General features: G+C 51.6%; 2 protein-coding genes across 2 annotated transcripts in view; both read right to left on the reverse strand.

Moving 5' to 3' along the window:
• LOC140399406 (rho guanine nucleotide exchange factor 3-like) overlaps nt 1-15327 on the reverse strand; it is a 930630-nt gene that overhangs the window by 679206 nt on the left and 236097 nt on the right. The gene's annotated exons all lie outside the window — the stretch shown is intronic.
• The window catches only part of LOC140398883 (properdin-like), an 84171-nt gene that overhangs the window by 67944 nt on the left and 900 nt on the right, over nt 1-15327 (reverse strand). Inside the window, exons 2-4 of the mRNA XM_072487826.1 lie at nt 13446-13596; nt 12384-12544; nt 7210-7380 (exon numbers count right to left, since the gene is read on the reverse strand). Of these exons, the coding sequence (XP_072343927.1) occupies nt 7210-7380; nt 12384-12544; nt 13446-13596 (483 nt within the window). The remainder of the gene's footprint in view (nt 1-7209; nt 7381-12383; nt 12545-13445; nt 13597-15327) is intronic.

Consider the following 15327-nt stretch of genomic DNA (forward strand, 5'->3'; position numbering starts at 1 on the left):
ACCGATATTGTGTACAAAACACAGAACACCAAACACGACATATGTACCGATATTGTGTACAAAACACAAATACCGAGCAGAACATCTGCATGATATCATGTACAAAACGCAGAACACCAAGCACAACACCTGTACCGATATCGTGCACAAAACACAAACACCAAGCACAACATCTGCACCGATGTCGTGCACAAAACACAGAACACCGAACACAACATCTGTACCGATGTCCTGCACAAAACACAGAACACCAAGCACAACATCTGTCCCGATATTGTGCAAAAAACACAAACACCAAACACAACATCTGTACCAATGTAGTGCACAAACACAGAACATCGAGCGCAACATCTGTACGGATATCGTGAACAAAACACAGAACACAGAGCACATCTATACCGATATCATGTACAAAACACAGAACACCGAACATAACAACTGCACCGTTATCGTGCACAAAACACAGAACACAGGGCACAACATCTGTAGCGATGTTGTGCACAAAACACAGAACACTGAACACAACATCTATACCGATGTTGTGCAAAAAACAGAACACCGAGCACAACATCTGCACCGATATTGTGCACAAAACACAGAACATCGAACACAACATCTGTACCAATATAGTTCACAAAATACAGAACACCGAACACAACATCTGTACCGATATCGTGCACAAAACACAGAGCACAACATCTGTACCGATGTAGTGTACAAAACACAGAACACCGAACACACCATCTGTACCAATATAGTGCACAAAACACCGAACACAATTTCTGTACAGATGCGGTGTACAAAACATAAACATCGAGCACATTTGTAGCAATGTTGTGCACAAAACACAGAACACCAAACACAACATCTGTACCGATATTGTGCACAAAACACAGAACACCGAATACAACATCTGTACCGATATCGTGAACAAAACACAGAACACCGAACACAACATCTGCACCGGTGTCATGCACAAAACACAGAACACTGAACACAACATCTGTACCGATATCATACACAGAAAACAGAACACCGAACACAACATCTGTACCGATATCTTGTACAAAACACAGAACACAACAACAACATCTCTACCGATATCGTGCAAAAAACACAGAGCACACCTGTACCGATCTAGTGTACAAAACATAGAACACCGAACACAACATCTGTACCGAGATCGTGCACAAAACACAGAACACCGAACAAAACATCTGTATCGATAACATGCACAAAACACAGAACACTGAGCACAACATCTGTACCGATATCATGCACAAAACACAGAACACTGAGCACAACATCAGTACCGATATTGTGCACAAAATACAGACACCGAACACAACAGCTGTACGGATGTCATGCACAAAACACAGAACACAACATCTGCACCGATGTCGTGCACAAAACACAGAACACCGAACACAACATCTGTACCGATGTAGTGCACAAAATACAGAACACCGAACACAACATCTGTACCGATGTCCTGCACAAAACACAAACACAGAACACAACATCTGTACCGATGTCCTGCACAAAACACAGAACATCGAGCGCAACATCTGTACGGATATTGTGAACAAAACACAGAACACAGGGCACAACATCTGTAGCGATGTTGTGCACAAAACACAGAACACTGAACATAACGTCTGTACCGATGTTGTGCAAAAAACAGAACACCGAGCACAACATCTGCACCGATATCGTGCACAAAACACAGAACATCGAACACAACATCTGTACCGATATAGTTCACAAAATACAGAACTCCAAACACAACAGCTGTACCGATATCGTGCACAAAACACAAACACCGAACACAACATCTGTACCGATATCGTGCACAAAACACAGAGCACAACATCTGTACCGATATAGTGCACAAAACACCGAACACAATTTCTGTACAGATGCGGTGTACAAAACACAGAACACCGAGCACATCTGTAGCAATGCTGTGCACAAAACACAGAACACCAAACACAACATCTGTACCGATATTGTGCACAAAGCACAGAACACCGAATACAACATCTGTACCGATATCGTGAACAAAACACAGAACACAAGGCACAACATCTGTAGCGATGTCGTGCACAAAACACAGAACACTGAACACAACATCTGTACAGATATCGTGAACAAAACACAGAACACAGAGCACATCTATACCGATATCATGCACAAAACACAGAACACAGGGCACAGCATCTGTAGCGATGTCGTGCACAAAACACAGAACACTGAACACAACATGTGTACCGATGTTGTGCAAAAAACAGAACACCGAGCACAGCATCTGCACCGATATCATGCACAAAACACAGAACACAGGGCATAACATCTGTAGCGATGTCGTGCACAAAACACAGAACACTGAACACAACATCTGTACCGATGTTGTGCAAAAAACAGAACACCGAGCACAACATCTGCACCGATATCGTGCACAAAACACAGAACACGAAAACAACATCTATACCGATATTGTGCAAAAAACACAGAGCACAACATCTGTACCGATCTAGTGTACAAAACATAGAACACCGAACACAACATCTGTACCGAGATCGTGCACAAAACACAGAACACCGAGCACAACATCTGTACTGATATCGTACACAGAAAACAGAACACCGAGTACAACATCTGTACCGATATCATGCACAAAACACAGAACACTGAGCACAACATCTGTACCGATATCGTGCACAAAACACTGAACACTGAGCACAACATCTGTACCAATATCATGCACAAAACACAGAACACTGAGCACAACATCAGTACCGATATCGTGCACAAAATACAGACACCGAACACAACAGCTGTACGGATGTCGTGCACAAAACACAGAACACAACATCTGTACCGAGATTGTGCACAAAACACAGAACACCAAACACATCTGTACCGATATCCTGCACAAAGCACAGAACACCGAACACAACATCTGTACCAATATCGTGCACAAAATACAGAACACAGAGCTCACCTGTACCAATATCGTTTACAAAACGCAAACACCGAACACAACATCTGTACCGATATTGTGCACAAAACACAGAACACCGAACACAACATCTGTACCAATATTGTACGTAGAAATCAGAACACTGAGCACAACATCTGTACCGATATTGTGGACAAAACACAGACACAGAACACAACAGCTGTACGGATGTCATGCACAAAACACAGAACATTGAACACAACATCTGCACCGATGTCATGCACAAAACACAGAACACCGAACACAACATCTGTACTGATGTCGTGCACAAAACACAGAACACCGAACACAACATCTGTACCGATATCGTACACAGAAAACAGAACACCGAGAACAACATCTGTACCGATATCATGCACAAAACACAGAACACTGAGCACAACATCTGTACCGATATCATGCACAAAACACAGAACACTGAGCACAACATCTGTACCGATATCGTGCACAAAATACAGAACACAGAGCTCACCTGTACCAATATCGTTTACAAAACGCAAACACCGAACACAACATCTGTACCGATATTGTGCACAAAACACAGAACACCGAACACAACATCTGTACCGAGATCGTACACAGAAAACAGAACACCGAGTACAACATCTGTACCGATATCATGCACAAAACACAGAACACTGAGCACAACATCTGTACCGATATCATGCACAAAACAGAACACCGAGCACAACATCTGTACCGATATCATGCACAAAACACAGAACACCGAACACAACATCTGTACCGATGTCGTGCACAGAACACAGAGCACAACAGCTGTACTGATATCATGCACAAAACACAAACATCGAGCGCAACATCTGTACCAATATCGTGCACAAAACACAGAACACCGAGCACAACACCTGTACCGATATCGCGCACAAAATACAGAACACCGAACACAACATCTGTACCAATATCGTGCACAAAACACAGAACACCGAACACAACATCTGTACCAATATCGTGCACAAAATACAGAACACCGAACACAACATCTGTACCAATATCGTGCACAAAACACCGAACACAGCTTCTGGCTAAGATACAGAGCCCGAAATTCAAGCAAACACAGAAAGTAACAAACACAAAATTCAGACAAATAATTACCAGCAAGTAAGATGGAACGACAGCCGAGTGACTGACCGATAGACTGACCGAGAGGCTGACCGAGAGGCTGACCGAGAGACTCACCGATAGACTGACCGAGAGGCTGACCGAGAGAGAGACCGAGAGAGAGACCGAGAGAGAGACCGAGAGACTGACCGAGAGAGAGACCGAGAGACTGACCGAGAGAGAGACCGAGAGAGAGACCGAGAGAGAGACCGAGAGGCTGACCGAGAGAGAGACCGAGAGAGAGACCGAGAGAGAGACCGAGAGAGAGCCCGAGAGAGAGACCGAGAGACTGACCGAGAGAGAGACCGAGAGAGAGACCGAGTGAGAGACCGAGAGAGAGCCCGAGAGACTGACCGAGAGAGAGACCGAGAGAGAGACCGAGAGAGAGACCGAGAGAGAGACCGAGAGAGAGACCGAGAGAGAGCCCGAGAGAGAGACCGAGAGACTGACCGAGAGAGAGACCGAGAGAGAGACCGAGTGAGAGACCGAGAGACTGACCGAGAGAGAGACCGAGAGACTGACCGAGTGAGAGACCGAGAGACTGACCGAGAGACTGACCGATAGACTGACCGAGAGGCTGACCGAGAGGCTGACCGAGAGACTGACCGAGAGAGAGACCGAGAGAGAGACCGAGTGACCGAGAGACTGACCGAGAGACTGACCGAGAGGCTGACCGAGAGGCTGACCGAGAGACTGACCGAGAGGCTGACCGAGAGACTGACCGAGAGACTGACCGAGAGACTGACCGAGAGAGAGACCGAGAGAGAGACCGAGTGACCGAGAGACTGACCGAGAGAGTGACCGAGAGACTGACCGAGAGAGAGACCGAGAGAGAGACCGAGAGAGAGACCGAGAGAGAGAGACCGAGAGACTGACCGAGAGAGAGACCGAGAGAGAGACCGAGTGAGAGACCGAGAGACTGACCGAGAGACTGACCGAGAGAGAGAAACCGAGAGAGAGACCGAGAGAGAGACCGAGAGAGAGACCGAGTGAGAGACCGAGAGAGAGCCCGAGAGAGAGACCGAGTGACCGAGAGAGAGACCGAGAGACTGACCGAGAGAGAGAGACCGAGAGAGAGACCGAGAGACTGACCGAGAGAGAGACCGAGAGACTGACCGAGAGAGAGACCAAGAGAGAGACCGAGAGACTGACCGAGAGACTGACCGAGAGAGAGACCGAGAGAGAGACCGAGAGACTGACCGAGAGACTGACCGAGAGAGAGACCGAGAGAGAGACCGAGTGAGAGACCGAGAGACTGACCGAGAGAGAGACCGAGAGAGAGACCGAGAGAGAGACCGAGTGAGAGACCGAGAGACTGACCGAGAGACTGACCGAGAGAGAAACCGAGAGAGAGACCGAGAGACTGACCGAGAGACTGACCGAGAGAGAGACCGAGAGACTGACCGAGAGAGAGACCGAGTGAGAGACCGAGAGACTGACCGAGAGAGAGACCGAGAGAGAGACCGAGAGAGAGACCGAGTGAGAGACCGAGAGACTGACCGAGAGAGAGAGACGGAGAGACTGACCGAGAGAGAGACCGAGAGAGAGACCGAGAGACTGACCGAGAGACTGACCGAGAGAGAGACCGAGAGACTGACCGAGAGAGAGACCGAGAGAGAGACCGAGAGAGAGACCGAGTGAGAGACCGAGAGACTGACCGAGAGACTGACCGAGAGAGTGACCGAGAGAGAGACCGAGAGACTGACCGAGAGACTGACCGAGAGACTGACCGAGAGACTGACCGAGAGAGAGACCGAGAGACTGACCGAGAGAGAGACCGAGAGACTGACCGAGAGAGAGACCGAGAGAGAGACTGACCGAGAGACTGACCGAGAGACTGACCGAGAGACTGACCGAGAGAGTGACCGAGAGACTGACCGAGAGACTGACCGAGAGAGAGACCGAGAGACTGACCGAGAGAGAGACCGAGAGACTGACCGAGAGAGAGACCGAGTGAGAGACCGAGAGACTGACCGAGAGAGAGAGACGGAGAGACTGACCGAGAGACTGACCGAGAGAGAGACCGAGAGACTGACCGAGAGAGAGACCGAGAGACTGACCGAGAGAGAGAAACCGAGAGAGAGACCGAGAGAGAGACCGAGAGACTGACCGAGAGAGACCGAGAGACTGACCGAGAGACTGACCGAGAGACTGACCGAGAGAGAGACCGAGAGACTGACCGAGAGAGAGACCGAGAGACTGACCGAGAGAGAGACCGAGAGAGAGACCGAGAGACTGACCGAGAGAGAAACCGAGAGACTGACCGAGAGAGAGACCGAGAGAGAGACCGAGAGACTGACCGAGAGAGAGACCGAGAGACTGACCGAGAGAGAGACCGAGAGACTGACCGAGAGAGAGACCGAGAGACTGACCGAGAGAGAGACCGAGAGACTGACCGAGAGAGAGACCGAGAGACTGACCGAGAGACTGACCGAGAGACTGACCGAGAGAGAGACCGAGAGACTGACCGAGAGAGAGACCGAGAGACTGACCGAGAGAGAGACCGAGAGACTGACCGAGAGAGAGACCGAGAGACTGACCGAGAGAGAGACCGAGAGACTGACCGAGAGAGAGACCGAGAGACTGACCGAGAGAGAGACCGAGAGACTGACCGAGAGAGAGACCGAGAGACTGACCGAGAGAGAGACCGAGAGACTGACCGAGAGAGAGACCGAGAGACTGACCGAGAGACTGACCGAGAGACTGACCGAGAGAGAGAAACCGAGAGAGAGACCGAGAGAGTGACCGAGAGAGAGACCGAGAGAGAGACCGAGTGAGAGACCGAGAGAGAGACGGAGAGACTGACCGAGAGACTGACCGAGAGAGAGAAACCGAGAGAGAGACCGAGAGAGTGACCGAGAGAGAGACCGAGAGAGACCGAGAGACTGACCGAGAGAGAGACCGAGTGACCGAGAGAGAGACCGAGAGAGAGAAGTGGCGGAGGGAGGTAGGGAGGGGGAAGGAGGGGGGAGGTGGGGAGGAGGGGGGAGGTGGGGAGGAGGGAGGGGGAAGTGGAGACTCGGATAGAGAAAGAACTGGAGCAAGTGGAGATGAAAGTAGCTACTCACTGGGACAAACCTGTTCCGTATCACAATCGATTATCTCGCGATCAGGTCCGTGACAGCTGCCCCCACACAAAGCTGCTGGCTGCGCGCAGCTCCGAGATCGCTCCATCTGACCAACGACACAAGTGACTGAACAAGAAGACCATGGAGACCACGAAGTCCAACCGCCATCAACTGGAACACAGAACACGGAGAAGATTGCATTAAAATAACGTCCCTGGTCCGACTGACCTGAGAAATGCAGCCCGCCAGGCCCTACTGCCTAGAAAAAGGCCAAAGCCAGACAACCCTGAAAAACGCAACCTCGAGCGACAGTCCTGAAAAACGCAGCCCCGAACGAGTCCTGAAAAACGCAGACCCGACCGACAATCCTGAAAAATGCAGCCCCGACCGACAGTCCTGAAAAACACAGCTCCGACCGACAGTCCTGAAAAACACAGCCCTGACCGACAGTGCTGACAAACACAGCTCCGACCGACAGTCCTGAAAAATGCAGCCCTGACCGACAGTGATGACAAACGCAGCCCCGATCGACAGTCCTGAAAAACACAGATCTGACAGACAGTCCCGAAAAACACAGCTCCAACCGACAGTCCTGAAGAACGCAGCCCCGACCGACAGTCCTGAAAAACGCAGCCCCGACCGACAGTGCTGACAAACACAGCTCCGACCGACAGTCCTGAAAAACGCAGCTCTGACCAACAGTCCTGAAAAACGCAGCTCTGACCAACAGTGCTGACAAACGCAGCCCCGACCGACAGTCCTGAAAAACGCAGCTCTGACCAACAGTCCTGAAAAACGCAGCTCTGACCAACAGTGCTGACAAACGCAGCCCCGACCGACAGTCCTGAAAAACGCAGCTCTGACCAACAGTGCTGACAAACGCAGCCCCGACCGACAGTCCTGAAAAATGCTGCCCCGACCGACAGTCCTGAAAAACGCAGCTCTGACCAACAGTCCTGAAAAACGCAGCTCTGACCAACAGTGCTGACAAACGCAGCCCCGACCGACAGTCCTGTAAAACACAGCTCCGACCGACAGTCATAGAACATAGAACATAGAACGATACAGCGCAGTACAGGCCCTTCGGCCCACGATGTTGCACCGAAACAAAAAGCCATCTAACCTACACTATGCCATTATCATCCATATGTTTATCCAATAAACTTTTAAATGCCCTCAATGTTGGCGAGTTCACTACTGTAGCAGGTAGGGCATTCCACGGCCTCACCACTCTTTGCGTAAAGAACCTACCTCTGACCTCTGTCCTATATCTATTACCCCTCAGTTTAAAGCTATGTCCCCTCGTGCTAGCCATTTCCATCCGCGGGAGAAGGCTCTCACTGTCCACCCTATCCAACCCCCTGATCATTTTGTATGCCTCTATTAAGTCTCCTCTTAACCTTCTTCTCTCCAACGAAAACAACCTCAAGTCCATCAGCCTTTCCTCATAAGATTTTCCCTCCGTACCAGGCAACATCCTGATAAATCTCCTCTGCACCCGCTCCAAAGCCTCCACGTCCTTCCTATAATGCGGTGACCAGAACTGTACGCAATACTCCAAATGCGGCCGTACCAGAGTTCTGTACAGCTGCAACATGACCTCCTGACTCCGGAACTCAATCCCTCTACCAATAAAGGCCAACACTCCATAGGCCTTCGTCACAACCCTATCAACCTGGGTGGCAACTTTCAGGGATATATGTACATGGACACCTAGATCCCTCTGCTCATCCACACTTCCAAGAACTTTACCATTAGCCAAATATTCTGCATTCCTGTTATTCCTTCCAAAGTGAATCACCTCACACTTCTCGACATTAAACTCCATTTGCCACCTCTCAGCCCAGCTCTGCAGCTTATCTATATCCCTCTGTAACCTGCTACATCCTTCCACACTGTCGACAACACCACCGACTTTAGTATCGTCTGCAAATTTACTCACCCACCCTTCTGCACCCTCCTCTAGGTCATTGATAAAAATGACAAACAGCAACGGCCCCAGAACAGATCCTTGTGGTACGCCACTTGTAACTGAACTCCATTCTGAACATTTCCCATCAACCACCACCCTCTGTCTCCTTTCAGCTAGCCAATTTCTGATCCACATCTCTGAATCACCCTCAATCCCCAGCCTCCGTATTTTCTGCAATAGCCTACCGTGGGGAACCGTATCAAACGCTTTACTGAAATCCATATACACCACATCAACTGATCTACCCTCGTCTACCTGTTCAGTCACCTTCTCAAAGAATTCTATAAGGTTTGTGAGGCATGACCTACCCTTCACAAAGCCATGTTGACTATCCCTGATCATATTATTCCTATCTAGATGATTATAAATCTTGTCTCTTATAATCCCCTCCAAGACTTTACCCACAACAGACGTGAGGCTCACCGGTCTATAGTTGAAAAACGCAGCCCTGATCGACAGTGCTGAAAATCGCCAAGTCATGTCTAATGGCATCATAATTGCCCTTCCCCCAGCTATAACTCTTGCCCTGCGGTGTATACTTATCTCTTTCCATCACTAACGTAAAACACAGTCCTGAAAAACACAGCCCCAACCGACAGTCCTGTAAAACACAGCTCCGATCGACAGTCCTCAAAAACACAGCCACGACCAACAGTCCTGAAAAACACAGCTCCGACCGACAGTCCTGAAAAATGCAGCACCGACCGACAGTCCTGAAAAACACAGCTCCGACCGATAGTCCTGAAAAACGCAGCCCTGACCAACAGTGCTGAAAAACGCAGCCCCGATCGACAGTCCTGAAAAACGCAGCACCGACTGAGTCCTGAAAAACGCAGCCCCGACCGGCAGTCCTGAAAAACACAGCTCCGACCGACAGCCCTAAAAAACGCAGTCCTGTCCGACAGTGCTGAAAAATGCAGCCCCAACCGACAGTCCTGTAAAACACAGCTCCGAGTGACAGCCCTGAAGATTGCAGTCCCGATCGACAGTCCTGAAAAACACAGCTCCCACCGACAGCCCTGAAAAACGCAGCTCTGACCGACAGTCCTGAAAAACACAGCTCCGAGTGACAGCCCTGAAGATTGCAGCCCCGATCGACAGTCCTGAAAAACACAGCTCCCACCGACAGCCCTGAAAAATGCATCCCTCACCAACAGTCCTGAAAAACGCTGCCCCAACTGAGTCCTGAAAAACGCAGCTCCAACCGACAGCACTGAAAAATGCTGCCCCAACCGACAACACTGAAAAACGCAGCCCCGACCGACAGTCCTGAAAAACGCAGCCCCAACCGACAGTCCTGAAAAACGCAGCCCTGACCGACAGTCCTGAAAAACGCAGCCCCGACCGACAGCACTGAAAAACGCAGCCCCGACCGACAGTCCTGAAAAACGCAGCCCCGACCGACAGCACTGAAAAACGCAGCCCCGACCGACAGTTCTGAAAAACGCAGCCCCGACCGGCAGTCCTGAAAAACACAGCTCCGACCGACAGTCCTGATATACACAGCTCCGACCGACAGCCCTAAAAAACGCAGTCCTGACCGACAGTGCTGAAAAATGCAGCCCCAACCGACAGTCCTGTAAAACACAGCTCCGAGTGACAGCCCTGAAGATTGCAGCCCCGATCGACAGCCCTGAAAAACATACCGACCGACAGTCCTGAAAAATGCAGCCCCGACCGACAGTCCTGAAAAACACAGCTCCCACCGACAGCCCTGAAAAACGCAGCTCCGACCGACAGTCCTGAAAAACGCAGCTCTGAGTGACAGCCCTGAAAAATGCATCCCTCACCAACAGTCCTGAAAAACGCTGCCCCAACTGAGTCCTGAAAAACGCAGCTCCAACCGACAGCACTGAAAAATGCTGCCCCAACCAACAACACTGAAAAACGCAGCCCCGACCGACAGTCCTGAAAAACGCAGCCCCGACCGACAGTCCTGAAAAACACAGCCCCGACCGACAGTCCTGAAAAACGCAGCCCCGACCGACAGCACTGAAAAACGCAGCCCCGACCGACAGTCCTGAAAAACGCAGACCCGACCGACAGTCCTGAAAAACACAGCCCCGACCGACAGTCCTGTAAAACACAGCTCCGAGTGACAGCCCTGAAAATTGCAGCCCCGATCGACAGCCCTGAAAAACATACCGACCGACAGTCCTGAAAAATGCAGCCCCGACCGACAGTCCTGAAAAACACAGCTCCCACCGACAGCCCTGAAAAACGCAGCTCCGACCGACAGTCCTGAAAAACGCAGCTCTGAGTGACAGCCCTGAAAAATGCATCCCTCACCAACAGTCCTGAAAAACGCTGCCCCAACTGAGTCCTGAAAAACGCAGCTCCAACCGACAGCACTGAAAAATGCTGCCCCAACCGACAACACTGAAAAACGCAGCCCCGACCGACAGTCCTGAAAAACGCAGCCCCGACCGACAGTCCTGAAAAACACAGCCCCGACCGACAGTCCTGAAAAACGCAGCCCCGACCGACAGCACTGAAAAACGCAGCCCCGACCGACAGTTCTGAAAAACGCAGCCCCGACCAACAGCACTGAAAAACGCAGCCCCGACCGACAGCACTGAAAAACGCAGCCCCGACCGACAGTCCTGAAAAACGCAGCCCCGACCGACAGCACTGAAAAACGCAGCCCCGACCGACAGCCCTGAAAAATGCAGCCCCGACCGACAGTCCTGAAAAACGCAGCCCCGACCGACAGCACTGAAAAACGCAGCCCCGACCGACAACACTGAAAAACGCAGCCCCGACCGACAGCACTGAAAAACGCAGCCCCGACCGACAGTCCTGAAAAACGCAGCCCCGACCGACAGCACTGAAAAACGCAGCCCCGACCGACAGCCCTGAAAAATGCAGCCCCGACCGACAGTCCTGAAAAACGCAGCCCCGACCGACAGCACTGAAAAACGCAGCCCCGACCGACAACACTGAAAAATGCAGCCCCGACCGACATTCCTGAAAAACGCAGCCCCGACCGACAGTCCTGAAAAACGCAGCCCCGACCGACAGCACTGAAAAACGCAGCCCTGACCGACAGCACTGAAAAACGCAGCACTGAACACCAACTAAAAAGCAGACTGCCTATGAATAGCTCAGGAAGCCAGCCCCATTCAATTGCTCACCTCAACCTACGTTGGCCACTCAGCATTCCACTGCTGCTGTACCACTAACCCTCGCCCCACTTACTCACCTGGACAACATTCCTGCTCGATGCAGTGTCTGGTCTGCAGTTTTTCATGGCCGGCACATCTCCCCTTCCCGGAGCAGATTCTCCGCCGTTGCTGTACGCCCTCACGGCAGCTGACCGTACACGCGGACCATGCTGTCCATTCTGTCCACTGGGAAATCGCCCTGGGTGGTAACAGCACCATTTTCAATCATACTCCGGCCAAGTAAACAGGGACAAAGTCCTCACAATCAGAACATCACAAACATTCTTCCACACATGGAACACTGTGTTCAGTTCTGTGGGCCAAATGCGGGCAAGTGAGATGAGCTTACTGATAAAAATTGGACGGCATGGACAAGCTGGGCCGAAGGGCCCGTTTCCCTGCTGTAAACATCTGTGATTCTATGACACGTAAAAGAAGAATGTCACCCAGACCCTATAAGGGAAACAGCAGCTTTTAAAATCAGTCTCACCGTCCCCATCAAACACTCCCAGGACAGGTACAGCACGGGGTTAGATACAGAGTAAAGCTCCCTCTACACTGTCCCCATCAAACACTCCCAGGACAGGTACAGCACGGGGTTAGATACAGAGTAAAGCTCCCTCTACACTGTCCCCATCAAACACTCCCAGGACAGGTACAGCACGGGGTTAGATACAGAGTAAAGCTCTCTCTACACTGTCCCCATCAAACATTCCCAGTACAGGTACAGCACGGGGTTAGATACAGAGTAAAGCTCCCTCTACACTGTCCCCATCAAACACTCCCAGGACAGGTACAGCACGGGGTTAGATACAGAGTAAAGCTCCCTCTACACTCTCCCCACCAAACACTCCCAGGACAGGTACAGCACGGGGTTAGATACAGAGTAAAGCTCCCTCTACACCGTCCCCATCAAACACTCCCAGGACAGGTACAGCACGGGGTTAGATACAGAGTAAAGCTCCCTCTACACTGTCCCCATCGAACACTCCCAGGACAGGGACCGCACGGGGTTTGGAGAAATAGATGCAGTGAGGTTTGGTGGACACTGAAAGAATGTTGTGTTGAATTGAGTGTTGCGAGCAGTGTGCCTGACTCACCGGCACGAATTGGGGGTCCCGTTTTCTTCATTCTGGAAGCAGTAGTTATTATTCAGACAACAATCCTCTTCTTCAATGTTTGGTCCAATCAGATTGGTGCAGATTCCCGTCACTCTGTTCACTCCACTGAAACAGGAGACCTTTCCTGCCGCTGATACAGGACAATTTATTAAACCAGGTTCCCGGTACATTTTCACTCACTCCAGCTAATTAACACTGTCCGGAGGAGTCTTTACACTGACCATGCACTGACCGTGTAGCGTCTGGACACGATCCAGACGCTGTCCGATTGCTGTCTGGACATGGGTCCATAGATACATTGATACAGAGAAGATAGGAGCAGGAGGAGGCCTTTCGGCCCTTCGAGCCTGCTCCGCCATTTATCACCATCATGGCTGATCATCCAACTCAATAGCCTAATCCTGCTTTCTCCCCATAGCCTTTGATCCCATTCTCCCCAAGTGCGATATCCAGCCGCCTCTTGAATATATTCAATGTTTTAGCATCAACTACTTCCCGTGGTAATGAATTCCACAGGCTCACCACTCTTTGTGTGAAGAAATGTCTCCTTATCTCTGTCCGAAATGGCTCACCCAGAATCCTCAGACTGTGACCCCTGGTGCGAGATTCTCAGACCCCCGCCGGGTCGGAGAATCGCCGGGGGCTGGCGTGAATCCCGCCCCCGCCGGTTGCCGAATTCTCCGGCGCCGGAGATTCGGCGGGGACGGGAATCGCGCCGCGCCGGTTGGCGGGCCCCCCCCCCCGCGATTCTCCAGCCCGGATGGGCCGAAGTCCCGCCGCTAAAATGTCTGTCCCGCCGGCGTAGATTAAACCACCTCTCTTACCGGCGGGACAAGGCGGCGCGGGCGGGCTCCGGGGTCCTGGCGGGGGGCGCGGGGCGATCTGGCCCCACGGTGGCCTGGCCCGCGATCGGGGCCCACCGATCCGTGGGGGCACTCTTTTCCTTCCGCCTTCGCCACGGTCTCCTCCATGGCGGAGGCGGAAGAGACTCCCTCCACAGCGCATGCGCGGGAATGCCGTCAGCGGCCGCTAACGCTCCCGCGCATGCGCCGCCCGGAGATGTCATTTCCGCCAAAGGCCTTTTCCGCCAGCTGGCGGGGCGGAAATTCGGCCAGCGCGGACCTAGCCCCTTAAGGTTGGGGCTCGGCCCCCAAAGATGCGGAGCATTCCGCGCCTTTGGGGCGGCGCGATTGCGACTGATTTGTGCCGTTTTGGGTGCCAGTCGGCGGACATCGCGCCGATACCGGAGAATTTCGCCCCTGGTTCTGGACACACCCACCATCAGGAACATCTTCCTGCATCTACCCTGTCCAGTCCTGTTAGAATTTTATACGTCTCTATGAGATTCCCCCTCATTCTTCTGAACTCCAGTGAGTACAATCCCAACCGAGTCAATCTCTCCTCATACGTCAGTCCTGCCATCCCTGGAATCAGTCTGGTAAACCTTCGCTGCACTCCCTCGAGAGCGAGAACATCCTTCCTCAGAGAAGGAGAACAAAACTGCCCACAATACTCCAGGTGTGGCCTCACCAAGGCCCTGTATAATTGCAGCAACACATCCTGGTTCTATATTCGAAACCTCTCGCAATGAAGGCCGACATACCATTAGCCTTCTTTACCGCCTGCTGTACCTGCAGCTTACCTTCAGCGACTGGTGCACAAGGACACCCAGGTCCCGCTGCACACTCCCCTCTCCTAATTTACAACCATTCGGGTAGTAATCTGCCTTCCTGTTTTTGCTTCCAAAATGAATAACCTCCCACTTATCCAAATTATACTGCATCTGCCATTGGTTTGCCCACTCGCCCAACCTGTCCAGATCTTGCTGTCGGATCCCTGCATCCTCGTCACAATTCACCCT

The sequence above is a fragment of the Scyliorhinus torazame genome, chromosome 22, assembly GCF_047496885.1.
Source record: "Scyliorhinus torazame isolate Kashiwa2021f chromosome 22, sScyTor2.1, whole genome shotgun sequence".
Taxonomy (NCBI): domain Eukaryota; kingdom Metazoa; phylum Chordata; class Chondrichthyes; order Carcharhiniformes; family Scyliorhinidae; genus Scyliorhinus; species Scyliorhinus torazame.